This window comes from Taudactylus pleione, unplaced genomic scaffold, assembly GCF_031769625.1.
Source record: "Taudactylus pleione unplaced genomic scaffold, aTauple2 ptg000642l, whole genome shotgun sequence".
NCBI classification, from domain to species: Eukaryota; Metazoa; Chordata; class Amphibia; order Anura; family Myobatrachidae; genus Taudactylus; species Taudactylus pleione.
The window spans coordinates 4,843,904-4,860,248 of NW_028285044.1; the positions used below are offsets into that span (position 1 = coordinate 4,843,904).

The 16,345-nt window shown below is 40.3% G+C and overlaps 1 protein-coding gene across 1 annotated transcript in view; it reads left to right on the forward strand.

Moving 5' to 3' along the window:
- PDGFB (platelet derived growth factor subunit B) overlaps positions 1-16,345 on the forward strand; it is a 32,577-nt gene that overhangs the window by 14,051 nt on the left and 2,181 nt on the right. Inside the window, exons 2-6 of the mRNA XM_088455052.1 lie at positions 3,985-4,081; positions 11,695-11,787; positions 12,891-13,084; positions 14,644-14,791; positions 14,899-15,074. Coding sequence (XP_088311178.1) covers positions 3,985-4,081; positions 11,695-11,787; positions 12,891-13,084; positions 14,644-14,791; positions 14,899-15,035 — 669 coding nt within the window. The 3' untranslated portion in view covers positions 15,036-15,074. The remainder of the gene's footprint in view (positions 1-3,984; positions 4,082-11,694; positions 11,788-12,890; positions 13,085-14,643; positions 14,792-14,898; positions 15,075-16,345) is intronic.

Genomic DNA, 16,345 nt, shown 5'->3' on the forward strand with positions numbered 1-16,345 from the left:
GCATCTCTCCCTGTTCTGACATAATGGATTAACCCCTACACCCGGTCTTCCTTATCACTAAATAATCTCGTGCCCACCTTCTCCCTCTTTCCTTTTTTTTTTCTTCTACTCTTTTTTTTTTTCTCATTCTTTTTCTTCCTACCCCTCTGTCTCCCATAAATCCACACCTATCTCTTTCTTCCAGTGCAATGTTATTGTTTGCATTATCTCTTATATGTTGTTTATATTTACTATAGACAGTTTTCTACTGTATTTATAGAGTTTTCAGTGTTAATATTGTCTATAATGCTAGCGATATTACTTATGTAGACTCTCTTGCAAATCTACTTGTAATTTTTTCAATAAAATTTTGTGATCAAAAAAATTTGGGGGACACAGTGCAGGACATTTGGTACACCCCTCCCAATTAATAATCACACACTTGCAGGGGTATAAAGAGCTTCATTTGGCCAATAAAGACATGTCAGTTTTCAGGTGGATTTCACTATAAAGATCTATAATGGGTTACATAATATGGGACAGATACGTGGAGGTGTTTTCTGTACCCCACACTTGCTAATTCTATAATTTTTCACCATTAATAAAAAGTGCAAAAATCACGCATTTGATACTTTTTAAAAACCTTGATTACTTTCCTTATGGCCACTAACTGCCTTCAAATATGGTCCTACTATCTCAGTTGTCATGTTTTTGGGGTCCAGGATGGTTTTCCTGTGCTTTCATGCACTTCTCCAGGTTGCACTTTGTAGAAAAGTTGCTGTGACTATTGCAAATTGGCATTTCTAAATGGATCTCATATTTCTCAGGTGCATGCATTTATGCAATGTATGTAAGTTTCATAAAACAAACTCACTTTTGTAAACTCACACTATAGATGGTCTAGAGCAGTGTTTCCCAAACTCAGTCCTCAGGGAACCCTAAAGGCCCCCATACATATGATTGATTGCCGCAATTTGCCGGTGGTTCCTGTCCAATCGGGAAATTGTGAAATCTACCCCTAGTTTTATTGGGCCCTGAACAGTGCATGTTTTCAATAATTCCTAGTCGGTAGACACAGGTGCATTTATTACTGGCTGATACATTTTAAAAGACCCGCAGGTGGTGCTAATTATTTCAATTTTGCAAAACATGCACTGTAAAGCTGGCCATACACCAGACCAACTTTCCTCCAACCATCCAACTAGTTGGCTGGTTGGAATGAAAATCCGGTAATGTATGGGAGCAAATGACAATCAGCAATTTTCTCCAAAACACCAGAAAACATGAAAAAGGACATTCAGGCAAGTTGGTTTTAAATCTATTTGATTTGAGCAACAGCTTTCATCTGTTTTCCAGTGTTTGGGAGCAAATGGCTGATTATTTGCTCCAGCACATTACAGGATTTTCATTCCAACCAACCAACTAGTTGGATGATTGGAGGAAAGTTGGTCTGATGTATGGCCAGCTTAAGCGGTCCCTAAAGACCAAGTTTGGGAAACACTGGTCTGTAATTTAGGTTGAAGGATAAAGTCTAAAAAATAACTTTCTGTTCCACACTTCTTTATTCATCTCATTTAAATAACATAAGGGGTCAGGTAAAAGTTGAATATTCCATAATAAATATACATACAAAGTATAATCTCTTCTTGCTGACAGCTGCTCTCTGGTCTCTCAGGCCCAGTGCGCTGGTAGAGCGCTCACATTCACACACAGTAGACTTGGAAAAGCTGCTGATACTGGGCATGTGCAGCAGCTACATTCTGCCCCTTATGCAGCATATTAGGGCTGGGAATTGAGGGATTCCATTTAATTGGAAACACCATCTGCATTTGCCTATTTATCATATGATCAATTCACATTACAGGGACAAGTTGTTTACATAAGCCGTGTGACATACATTTTTATGCACCGCAGATGGGCTGGCTTCCAACTCCAACATCAGATACTAACAGATGATGTTTGGTTTGCAAACCAGCAGTTTATTATTAATCAAATGAGGTTTTCCCCTCTTAATACTGATACACTTTGTATGTAATTTTATGCAAACTCTGTTTAATAAATAATGTTGTTTGTGCTTTAAAGATTCATCTAATTAAAGTAAATTTTAATACTGTCTAAAAGGCCGCATTTCAATACATCCCTGTCTGTGTCTTTTTAGATACAATATATGCAGTTGCACCTGCCAAACAGCCAAGTGTCAGATTGTCCACAACTATGGTGATAATGTATTAAATATATTGACAATACAAGAGTACTGGCATTAGACTGGAATTACAAGGGGAAGTATGACAGATAAACTAGCCGCAAGCCCCAACATCATTCTTACCTACTCTCCTGGAATGTCTGGGATCCTTCTGGAATCTAAACAAACAGGAGAGTTGAAAACCCTCTGGCATCCTATCCACCTCTGGGTTCGTAATGATGCGATTCACAGCGTCACGCCCCCACCTGTGCCCCTGGCATCACACTCTCCATGGTAGCCACAACTATGTCCCATCATTCACATTGATTTTTATATTAGAAAAAAAAAGTTACAACTACAACAAAAAGTATTGGAACCAAGTATAACCATTGATGCTGGAACTAGATCAAATTCTTCTAACTGGGCCAGGTTTAGAAACAATCCTTCCATGCTCCATCAACTTCATCAGTTAAAACACATAGGCAAATGCAGGGGGGGGTTCTGTTGCCTGGAAACCCTCCTCCTCAGCCCACACCAGGGCCGGACTGGCCATCTGGGACTTCTGGCAAATGCCAGAAGGGCCGATGGTCTGATAGGCCGGTCCAGATTGAAACCCTGGTCGAGCAGCTCTGACTCCAGGTGCGCCGCTTGGCTGCGACACTGAGACACGGGGGCATGTGGCAAGGCCATGCTCCCGTTTAACCAAACTACACCCCTGTCCCCCGAGACCACGCCCCCATCTACCGAAGCCTACAGCGCACGCATCATGGACTATTGCCAGGGCTGTTTTGCAGCCCCAGTCCGTCCCTGGCCCACACCATGACCACAAAAACAGTATATCATTATATTTTACTAGAGCTGCATGTTTTAAATATTTCAGTATTACAAATGAAATAAGTACCACAACCAGTAATGGTTACACCTTTGCACCAACTAGTAGATCATCAAAACATGCACTGTTAGGGGTGCACTACTATAGACCACCTATAGGAATAATTATCAATACTATATAACATACACTATCCAGTGCAAAAGGAAACCAATGTGTACATATATGTCCAGGGCATTACTAGGTTCTTCTGCCGCTCCCCCAAACTCCTGGACTTGCTCCAATGCTCTGGAATGGTGCCCACATTTGAAATAAAAACATTCAGTTCAGATAGGATGGCTATACTGCCGCATCTAATGGGTTAACTATGTTTGCTGGCCCTGTATATGTCGGAATTATGACATACTCTGCACGTTGTATGACACATAGCTGTTTAGGTGCTAATTATGCCCTCTTCATGGACTGGCCACACTCTCTCTAAAATCAAGCATTTGGAAACCCCTCTCTAGAAATCCTGCATTTGCCCTGGAATTTTAATTACTAACAAACTAGCTCCAGAAACATATTCACCTATAAACCTGGGGCCTTTAAACGTGCCTTAAAATGGACTTTGATAGAGCCTTCATATACCATGTGCATACAGCTAGCAAGGAGTAAGACGATGGTAATGTTAAATCTCCAGATACCTGAAAACAAATGGGTGACATTATAACATTCAGTTATATGATGTGACTCAGTAACAAGCCAAGGCAGCTAGTGAAAAATATTGACAGAATAAAACAAGCCACTGAAATACAACAGAAGGATTTTGGGAAGGAAGGCTATTGTCACATTATGGTCTATGGTAGCTGTGTACAATAAATCCTGCTATATCAACTTTAGAGTATTCAGCTATTTTGTTAATTGATTTAATACATGTCTGTATTGAAGCTGGTTGGTGAGATATTAGCTGTTTTTACAACATAGTAATGATCCATGTTTATCTCTATGGCAGGGGGACCCCATTCCAGAGGAGATGTACAAGAAACTCACAGCAGGAGCAGTGAAGTCTGTAGCAGATGTACAAAGGTTGCTGCAGATAGATTCCGTAGGTAAATCTCTACAGAATTGTGTCCTTATTGCTCCCTAGGCCTACATCTCCAACAAAGGTGGAAATATGCACTTATTATTATTTAAAGTACAATCATCATTACTTCAGTGCAGATATTGACTTGCTAAATCTATGTAGATTCCTGTACATTAGTCTTTAAATGACACACATCATCTAGCTAATGTTGACATTAGCCATAAGTCAATCACATTCAGTAGATACATTATGTATCTCTATGTGTTTATCTACATGTCAGTGCATGACTGTTTCTCAGAACTAGGCGCCTACAATTATTTGCAAAATATGCAGTCAATTTCTTAAATATACAGGAATGTGCTCGCTTTAAATCCTTGTATATGTAAATATATTTGAATGTATAGTTTTCTCCTTAGCACATGGGTTAATAAGTGTGACCCATAGAGCAGGCCCATGTGTGCAGGAACTCATGCCAGGAGCACAGTGCTTGCAGTACATTAGAGTTTGCCGTTCTCTCCTGCGACCTCCCTCTTTGCTATTGTCTCTGTGCGCACGTCAGACCCTGCACTCTGCTATCTGTGTCTGGACACAACTTCCCTTCTTTGTCTGCTGTGCCAGTCTCCAACTCTGGCTTGTGCTTGAAAAGAATTCCTTGCACCCCCCCTCCCCCTCCCCTTCGCACTACCCGCCCTCTCACTTCCAGACTTCGTCCAGCTGCAGCAGCTGTCTGTGCTATTAATACCCATGGGGAACATTCATTAGTGTTAAACCTGGCCGTGCCACTGATAATACTGCTGTACGGGTCAGAGGTACATTACATTTATACTACGGTGCTTTTTTCGGCTTTACAAATCGTTTGAGTCTTTATCTTAAGTATATATTATATGTAAGGTAAGAAATCAGTGACTTTCACATTGTAAACAGGCAGATATATTATAGGTTTGTGCTTTCCTTACTAAATAAAGAAATTGACGAATGCCTCCATTTATACGAATGCTTCATATTTATGCTAAGCATGCTTACTGCATACGGAATTACTATCCCTAAACTAACTATCTGCCCCATCATTCCCTTTAAATGCAAAGATACATTGTTTGACATTGAGATGGGGATCAGCAATTTACCAAATGCTATTTACTATCTTCATCGCAATTTTCCAGCCTTTGCTCTTTGTGACACCAGCTTTAAACACAGACCAAACTGCTGCTATAGCTTGGCTGGCATTATAAGAAGGGTGACAAATAATGCATTTAGTATGTTCTGAAGCACTTGTGTGTGGGGAATATACCTTTTCACGCTATAAATTGGATGGAATAAAGCAGTGCAACAGAGCTGTGTATTCCTTCTTAACAGCATATGTAATGTCGTGAAATGCGTCATCTTGGCCTTGCCACTGCTGCAAAATACAATGCATTTTCCAGGGGGCGTCAGGGTTACGGTAACGTGATTCACAGCGAATTGCATCACCATAGCCCCGCTGATGTCACTGCAGATGTAGATGGGATGTGGGGTGTTGTCTGCTCTCCTGGTAATTTGTGAGTCTCCTGTGGTGGGATGTACTAACCTGAATAATGCCATCAAACCTCTGAAAACTGATATTTTCCAAGGTTTACTGCAATCCTGGTATGCATTAAAGTGGTCCGCCATCCGCTGCGGCCCGCAGAGCCTGTGCCCGATAGGCAGCTGCAGCTATAGATGGCGTTGCCTCTAGAAGCCTATGGGTTTCTTTCCATAGAATTTCCCTGAAAGGGATCAGAAGGATCCCACTCTGTTCTATTGTGGCTTGCACATGAGCAATAGGACTCCCGAGTCATAAATCTGGAAGTGCTCTCTTCGCTAATGACAGCTCTTATTGCAAGTACTGTCCCTTGCATAATTAGTTATGTATAAGGTGTTAATAAACGCCGGTATGCATGCCATAAGAGTGGAATGCATTGAATATGCGATCCATGATACATCCTGCCCTATGTCATGTATTATTGTAGGGTCACAAACACCACATTTTGGTGAACCAGCCATTTGCCCTCATTGGGGTAAATGTAATAGGTTGATTTTGTCTTTTAAATGACTGCTACTTGTAAACAGTGGGCAGTCTCGCACGGGACTCGCCAATGCCTGCAGTCCGCCGGCTATTGCACATTTACCCCATCCATGTTGTTGCTTTCTGTGTTAGTTTATTTCATCTAACTTTAGTGAAGACAGAATAGTCACTTGTGAAAGAAAATAAAGTTTCGATAGAACAAATCGTAAAATGTAGTAGTAGAACATCTTTAGTAATAAATTATACATTTAAAAGCGTATTTGTAATACTTATATTTTATTTCCTTAAAATTTAGGTTCATAGAGTAATTTAAAATAGAAACATGCCCAAATGCAACCTCAATTCATCCCTAAATGGCTCATGTTGCCACTTATTAACAAAGGACAAGGAGGATTGTGGTGCGTACTGCAACCTTCTGAAGTTGCCAGTTTGCTATTACAATTCCTGCTTAGAAGCTAGAATTGGACATTTTGTGATTTGTGACATACAAAATACAGAGTTAATAGTGAGTCTGTGGACAGTCAGACCCCAGCGACTCCTGGCCTGTTCAGTGTTTGTCCTTGGTGTGTTCTCATACAGACAGGGTGTGGTAAGCAGCTGTTTTGGAAACACTGATTTCTAAGTGTTACCTTAAATCTAAATAATAGCCATTGTCTAATTTAATTCCTTTCCCAGTGCACAATAAGACTTTTCATATTGAGACAGTCAAATGCTAGTAATTTATTAATTGCCCTTTTTTTAGTTTAGCTATTTATGGTACACGATTAACAAGTGCTTGGGTTATTTTGTTGCCTTTAACATGTATTTATTAAACTTCTGGTTACTCTGCATGTATATTTTCCTGTACCATCTATGTACTGGATAAAATACTGACATTTATTAGCAAATGCTGCAGGCAATCCCATTATAGCCAGGTGTTGTGATAACACATAAACTCCTGCTATCACTTGTTTATGACAATGGCCCTCATTCAGAGCCGTTCGCTATTTGCGGTCGTTCGTTTAAAAACAAGGGGTGGCTATTCAAATGATCCGTACGCACATTGTAGTCTGTTCACACCTCTAAGTCTGAACGAGCGAGCAAAACATACGCTCGTTTATTTGTTAAAAACGCCCCCTGGCCGCTCGCATCCTACGTCATGTCCGCTATTTATTAGATTAATCGAGTACATCGACCAGCGTATGAACTGCTCGCTATTCTTGTGGTTGGTGTTTGCTACCACAAATTTGCGAGCAGTTCTGACTATAAAATAACCCAGTGACGTGAACAATGACGCTGCTGTTTTAAATATACACACCCATAAAACGCCCGTTTTGACCTTTAAGCACGCCTGCGTTCGGATCTCCACTCCCCGTTTTCAAGCACCTTCCCCTGTTACCACCCACATACGCCTCATTCTGTCATTCAAAATAGCAGGCACTCGCTATATTGCGTACCAACGATTTTTGGCCGCACTGACTGGTTCGCGCATGCGTACTAAAAACCGTACGCATGCGCAGATGTGCAAACATCGCTCGGAACGAGCGTACTGCCGCTAACGAGCGGCTCTGAATGAGGGCCAATGTTTCTTGTAATGGGTTTAATAAAAAGTTCCATTAAAATTATATTTCAAGTTTCAAATACTTTCCCAAGGGCGGCATCTAAATAAAATGACTTGTCATTGTAAATCCTCTAAAAGATACTTTGAGAAAAGGGGAATCTTTATAAAATGAAGTCACTAATTGAATTGTTTCTTTGAGTGGCATCATTTTGGCATGCAATGATAATCTTCAGGGATGTTAATCCTTTAAATTAGACCAGATAGGTGTTGGCTAGGTGCCGATGCAAATTCCAAAATGAGGGGGTTTAGCAAATACCACGATCTTAATAATGCAAATTTTTTTTAAATGTCCGGCCCATTATGTTGAACATGCTGAATGGAAGACAAACATAGATCAACAACTAATTCATTTTCTCAAATGGACAAATATAAAATTATTCCTGATACCAAAAAAAAAAAATAAAAAAGGAAATCTGGATAAATCAACCTAAGTGCATTTTCAGTATTGTAACTTGAATATAAGCAATAAAGTCCCTATGACAATCACTACCACCCCCAGGCTGAGAACTCTACAACAGGAATACCCTACTGCAAATTAGAGAAAAACAATAAGCAAATCCCCTTTGGGCATAAAGTTAATTAGGCTTACAATGCAATGTATGGTACATATACAGATAGTGAAGATGTTTGCATGCTGGTTGTTGGTTTTACCATGGAAGCTCTCAGCAGGTTGTGTCTACACTAGAGCCAGATTCTTGGGGAATAAAACTGTGATGTCATTTCTTTTAGTGCCCAACCCCCCTCCACATAGTTTCCTTTGTCAACAGGATAAAACATTAGGATCTAAATAGGACATTTTCTTTTCTTATCAACAAGAAAAATAATATATGATGAAAGGTTAATTTTTGTCTATTGTGTTACTGCTAAACTCAATGTTTATCCCAATAAACTGTAGATTGCCAAATACTAATGCTGCATACACACGGGACGATTTTCCTGAACGAAATGAACGATAACGATATTGTTGAACGAAAAATCGTTCATGTTTAGGCAGTGAACGATCGACCAATGATGCGCGTTCCCGCAGGGACGATAAAGATATCTTTCATCGTCCATACATGCAGGCCAACTTGGACGATATCCTCAATTTTCCCTGTTCAGAGATGTGGCAGGATGACTCACTGAAAGATATCTTTGAACGATCTATGGGCCTGATTCAGAGCTGAACACTCTGACCAGAGCGCTCACTCTGAATCAGGGCCCTCCTACCTTTTTTTGGAGCGTCCTAATGGTCGCTCGCATAGCTGTGGGTTACCACCCACAGCTATAGCGAGCGTCCATGATGATGGTCATGATGGTCTTGACCATCGTGACCATCGGGCTTGCTACGGAGTCCCTGCGGTAGGGTCTCGCTGCCGCAAGCCCTGGAGTGATTTTGGCTCTATCAGAGCCAAAATCAATCCCACTGACATCACTAGTGACGTCAGTGGGGCCGGCTTGTGACGGTAGGCGTTCCCATGGGAACGCCTCCGTCTGGCAGGCACGCCCACCAAAGGGGGCGTGCTGTTAATCAACATCGACAGCACGCCCCCTTTGGTGCGAGACCCGGAGCGATGGTGAGCCCGTCGCTCGCCGGGTCTCGGGCATGCGCACGGCGGAGCTCCCTCCGTCGTGCGCATGCGCAGTGGGGAACATCGACCCGCTTGCGAGCGGGTCTGAATGACCCCCTATGAACGATATCTATGAACTATATCTTTGAAATCTATCTTTCAAGTCGTTGGTGGTACAGATCGTACTGTGTGTATGCACCTTATCGCTGCATGTTTGAACTAAACAATTTGTTCAAACAACCGTTTTTGTCCATTTTCTGGCGTTTGGGAGTAAATTGCTGATTGTCATTTGCTTTCATACCTTGCCAGATTTTCATTCCAACCAATCAACTAGTTGGATGGTTGGACAGAAAATCTTTACGTGTGTATGCAGCATTAAGGTGCATACACACGATACAACTTGAACAACCATAGATATCGTTGATAGATTTCCCTCCAACTTTTTGTAGTGCAGGGCAAACGATTTTGGTTGTACACACTGATAGATATCTATGATAGATATTTCAGTGAAGCTATCTTTTTACAGGCAAATCTTTACAAAATCATCCAAGTTGGCCTGCATGCATGATAGACCATAGATATCGTTACCGTTCATGCGGGAACGCGCCTCGTTGGTCGATCGTTCACTGCATAAAATGAACGATATGAACGATTTATCGTTGAACGATATAGTTATCGTTCATATCGTTCACGAAAATCGTCATGTGTGTATGCAGCTATACACACATAAGGGACAAGTCTTAATTTATCAAAATAGGGAGAAAACATCCTGAAGTCAATGCATTATAGAGGCATTGAAACGTTGGCATTCTCACCTGCCTCTGTGTACCTCTTTAACACCTGAGTACCACAGCAAATCGACATATATATATATATAGCTGCACTCGTTGGACCGGCACTCCGCTAAACTAAATAAAAAATACTTCCGTGCCCTCAGGAAATAAATGTAGAAAGTAGCAAACACAGTGGCACTTAAAGATTTGAAGAATTATTTAATGTGTTCCTCACACATATGTAACCGACGTTTCGGAGCCACACGCCCCTTTTGCGTGTATTCACCTTGACATAGGGGCATGTGGCTCCGAAACGTTGGTTACGTATGTGTGAGGAACACATTAAATATTTCTTAAAATCTTCAAGTGCTGCTGTGTTTGCTACTATATATATATATATATATATTTATTTATTAACAGTTGCTTATATAGCGCAGCATATTCCGTTGCGCTTTACAATTGGAAACATTTATAGAACAAAACAGGGTAATAACAGACAGACATAGAGGTAAGAGGGCCCTGCTTGCAAGCTTACAATATATATATATATATATATAATTATAGATAGTCTTTCTAAATCAAAAAATTATCTGAGCAAACCGTTTCAAGATGGGTTCTTTTGAAATATTAATTAAAAAAATCTTGATTGAAACATTAAGACAAATGAAACCATATCCTCCTTCTGCCCAAAGCACACGCTGATCTGCCCATGATAAACCCATTTGTTATGAGACCACGGGATATTTTTACTAAAGGTCAATTTTAATAGATTTTAATCGCTTTAACATTGATCAACATTGATATGTTTCTGGGGATAAATCACATTTACTAACAAAAAATGTTTTGATTTGTTTTTAAGTATTATTAAATAGGTTATTTAGCCCAAGAAGCACAACATCGATGTTGTTCAATTTTCATTGATTTTAAATCCATCAAAATAGACCTTTAACAGATATACCCACAAGTCTCTTTTCTGAGTGGTAAAGGTTAGTATGCTTACTGTATAGTGTATACACAGGGCATTACTTGCTATTGGCAGTAGAATTTGCTTACCAACAGAGGGGATTACCCCATAGAAAAACTAGACACAGTCCTAAAAGAGAGCCATTCAGGAGGCTGCATAGGCATTGAATTATGTTTCATTTACTTACCTTTTTCTTTTTAATAATTACTTAATACTTGGTATTTTATAACCACTGATTTCTCCCAGGGCAATGTATGCAGAAAGATGTGCTAATTATAGGTTGTAGGGTACACACATTTAGGACCTATAAATACACAATACCTAGGGCATTACAGGTATAAACTTTGCTTTTACATTATAGGGTTTATAGGTTGCTGTGTATAGTACAAGCTCCTACTTCCGATAGTTTAGTATGCATGAGTCTTATCTCCACAAAACAAGATAAAGTTAATTTTAGATTGTAATTCCCCTAACTACCAAGTGACTTTATTAGACAACTTACAGGAAAGAAAAGTGTGACTTTGTAAGTGTGAAAATGAAATGTAACTGAGCTGTACCTAATCAAGCGCTAGAATCACATATCACCACAGCTGGTGTTTACTCTAAAATACAATGTTTTATTCCAATCTGACCTTGATCACTCATGACTTTGTACAGTAGATGGACATTTTGTTATACAACTGAAATGTAACATGTTTCTCCCCTAATAGATGATGAGGAGAACGTGTATGAACTAGCTAAGAATGGCACAAGAAGGTTACTTAGGGGCAATTCCAGCCACTCCCGGGTCATACGCAGCATAGGTAAGTGACTCCCCTGTTCTAAACTATTTTTTTATTACAGAATAACTTCTGGATACCCACACATATAAAAATGCAGGAATGCTGACATTGTTGACATGACAACAGCTAACATGTCGACATCCGCAGAATTTCAAAATGTTTACAGTCGTAAATTACAACAGCTGAAATGACAACATTTTGAGAAATGCCAACTTTAGGGTTAGCGCTAAGCACATACCACGGTTGTGGCTGTAGGCACAGGTTGTGGCTAATGTCACAAAAGTGACTAAAGCCGCAACTGGCAGAACATTAGCTGCAGCCACAGAGTTAGCGTTGGGCTTAGGGTCAGGGTTAGAGTACTTACCTTCGGAACAGCCGCATCGCTGCACCACCCATTATCGACATTGTCGGCATGCTCAGTGTCTACATAGTCAATGTTGACATGCAGAACATGTCGGCATTATGACCATGTCGACATGATAAATTACATTTTAAACATCGACAAAATGTACAGTAGCCCAAAATATACTCTAACTGTATATTTGCAGTTGTACATGTCTTAAAAGATACTTAATATACTTACAACACAGAACACTGGGCTTGATTCAGCAATGATCGCAATTGCAGCAGCATACGCAGATTGCTCGGTGGCGCGTACTTCGCATGCATATGCACCACAATGCACATGTGCAGAACAGCATTGCAATCGCACTGCGATCACACATGCAAATAGACAGCAGTTTGAACGCCAATTCTTGTGCGTGCATAAATTAGCCACTGCGACAGCATTCACAGCTGGACAACCGTTGCAATTTCTGAGTAAGGTTAGACCTGATGTAATGAGGGACCGATGTTACCGATGTATACGCTGGACTGCGAGGCCTTACGAATGCAAGAAAGAGGTAGTGGGTGTGTCTATGCTGGCTGAGCGGTTGCAGTCATTAGCATATTTTCGCAGCAGAACTGCGTGCATAATCGCAGCTGCGATCACAATAGCGATCTGTAATGAATCAGGCCCTCTATGCAGTAGATCACTAAGTACTAATGTGACCAATTCTTTACACTCACATGTCGTCTTATATTTGGAAATTGTGTTACTGACTTAAAGCATTTATTTCTCCCAGATGCCGAAGATGCGAAGATCGCAGAGTGCAAAACAAGAACCGAGGTATTTGAAATCACCCGCCAGCTGGTGGATCCAACCAATGCTAACTTCCTAGTTCATCCGTCATGCGTTGAGGTGCAGAGGTGCTCTGGGTGTTGTTACTCACCGAGCATGAAATGTGTTCCAATCCGCACCCACATTCGCTATGTCCAGGTAGGAGATAACTGTGGGAAGGCTCATCTGTCTTACACTTCTCTGACTTACAGTTACACATACATTTGATGAATATTATCTCCTAATACTCTTACCAGTAAATGGCCATATTACCATTATAAGAATCTGGCTATCCATAGAAGCATCAGATTATTGCCCTGTCCTAAAAATGTGTCATGTTTGCCGTTATTGCAGAAATGTTGCCAGCCCCAAGCTTCTATTTTTTATTATGTTGTCGAGTTCAGAGTTTATTTTGCCACATTCCTGTTGACCAAGAAGTTCTGCTCTATTCTATTATTATATATGGGGAGCTCACAATAATTTATTTCTTTTTTTTTCTATTATTTCTCTATTGTGAATCAATTTCACACTAATCCATTCAAACTCAATAAACCGTGATATATTGTAAAAGGCACACAACGGGTAGTTAAGGCTCCGACATTTATGATGGCTCTGGCCATAAATTATAGGTTATGGAGCTGTCTATTTAATAACACCATGAACATTGGATTCGCATGTGGCATTCAGTAACGGCTATAGGGTTTTCAGAAACGGTCAGGATTCCAAAAATACTTTGAGGATGACATATTGCTATTGAGATGGGCAATCTTTCTTTGGGCTAACCCTGTTCAACCCTATATTACACAGTTGTAACATATAAGTGGTCCCCCTATATTAGCCAGATCAAATCATGGCAACAGGCAACCACAGTTCATCAGGAGATGTAGAACAAGCCTAGAGATTTAATATAGATGGATTATTTCTAGAATATTACACCTGCGAATTCTTCCCTACATTTATTCAAAACATACACAAACAATGGAAACTATAAATGACAATATCCCACCTGCAATGCAACATCCCTCCTCCCTGATTTCCATAAAATGACAGTAGTGTTATATTTGACAAGATGCCAAACGTCCTCACAAAGTGGAGAGATTAGCTGTACTGTAAAGTTGTTGGAAATTGTTTTTATAAGCAAAACTGTTGAACCATAAAAAAAGCATCCAGTATATAGAACACATAACAAAAGTATCCAACTTTTTTTTTTTTTAAATTCAAATGTTTAAGCAAACAATATTAGGTTACACGTTGTTACTGTCGGCTACATTTGTACAGAGTGGGGGCTTTCTCTCACAGTGCTGTTAATGTATCCCCACTGTTGGGGGCACTTTCCAGGAAATTATTCTGCTTTGGAAAAGTTGAATGTTTTGTATGGAAAATTCCTATCTGGACATTAGTGTGATGGAATATGTACTGGAAGCAATGGAAAGATGTGCTTCATGCACAGTAGGCCGATTGAAGAGGTAATATGTGAACCTCCATCGGCGTGTATAACCCAGTTTGTTTCAAGTTTTTTTTAAATAAAATTAAAATTTGTACTGAGCGAATGAGATAAAAGTTTTATGTCTGGTAACAAAATATTGCTATTTAGAAATGACTGGTTTAGCACAGTCAGAGCCTTGCAGCTAATCCACGTTACTTTCTACAGTATGTTGACAATTTTCCCAGTGTTATAATCACTGTATCTTTAAACTTGTTCTATTGTTCTGATACAGGTGAAGAAAATTGTAATACAGCAAGTCAGGAGGACAGCTGTACTTGTCCCGATTCCTCTAGAAGACCATGTGGAATGCAGCTGTCAGTCTGTCAGTCCCCTGTCAGTAAGAAGTCAGCACCATCATCATGAACACAGGGGAGTTGGAGGTAATTATCCTGTTTGCCTTTGTGTTTTGTGCTGTCTTTACACATTTTCCCCATATTTTGATATTCCCTTGAATCCCCCATTAATGTATGATGGTCGTTTTTCACAGGTGCAGCTGTAACTACACCACCTCCACCACCTGTCACCCGGAAAGAGGAGCCCCCACCTCGGCCGTCAAAGAGGAATAATAGAAAGCTCAAACATCTTGCCAGCAAAAAGGAGCAGAGAGATCTCCTGGTCACGTAGTGTATGTGGAAATGATTCTCGGTATCTGTCACTGAGCAGGTAAGAGATGATAATCTGCTCCCAATTACAAACATAATCAATTAATTCTAAGGCTGCCCAAGGGATTTGCCACAAGTACTAGCAGGATTAAGTACATTGGAAGAAAGTACCAATCCTTGAAACCTTACCTACAGCTTCACTTAACAAATAGTTATAAGATTAAGTTGTCTATGAACGTCCAAGTATGGTGTATGCTCCTCTATTTAATCCATAGTCAAATGTTGGAAACATTTTATCTTGTTATACATGTGTACATTTATCTAAATAAAGTTACTTTTAGTCTTAAACTGGGTACACACTGATAGATCCCCCGTTGAACGTGCAATATATCTATAGTGCATCGCCGAGAGTGTACAGTGATCTGATATATCGGTCATCTGCTGGTGTGTACAGGCGACCCGCCGATCGCCCTTCACATTCTGCAGGGACCCAGTGGTGATTGACAGCTCAACTGGGCGGGCAAATTTCAATTCGCTCCCAGTTGAACTGTCAAGCCCGGCACATCGGGCAGACGATTGGTACAGTCAGGTCCATAAATATTGGGACATTGACAATTTTTTCATATTTTGGCCTCTATTCACCACCACAATGGTTTTGAAATGAAACAAACAAGATGTGCTTTAACTGCAGACTTTCAGATTTAATTTGAGGGTAATTACATCCAAATCGGGTGAACGTTGTGGGAATTACAACAGTTTCAATATGTGCCTCCCACTTTTTAAGGGGCCAAAAGTAATGGGACTATCAACTCAAAAGCTATTTCATGGACAGGTGTGGGCTATTCCCTCGTTATTTCATTATCAATTAAGCAGGTAAAAGGCCTGGAGTTGATTCTAGGTGTGACATTTGCATTTGGAATCAGTTGCTGTCAACTCTCAATATGAGATCCAAACAGCTGTCACTATCAGTGAAGCAAGCCATCATTAGGCTGAAAAATCAAAACAAACCCATCAGAGAGATAGCAAAAACATTAGGTGTGGCCAAATCAATTGTTTGGAACATTCTTAAAAAGAAAGAACGCACCGGAGAGCTCAGCCACACCAAAAGACCCGGAAGACCATGGAAAACATCTGTCCCTGGTGAAGAAAACCCCTTCACAACAGTTGGCCAGATCAAGAACACTCTCCAGGAGGTAGATGTATATGTGTCAAAGTCAACAATCAAGAGAAGACTTCACAAGAGTGAATATAGAGGGTTCACCACAAGATGCAAACCATTGGTGAGCCACAAAAACAGGAAGACCAGATTAGAGTTTGCCAAACAACATCTAA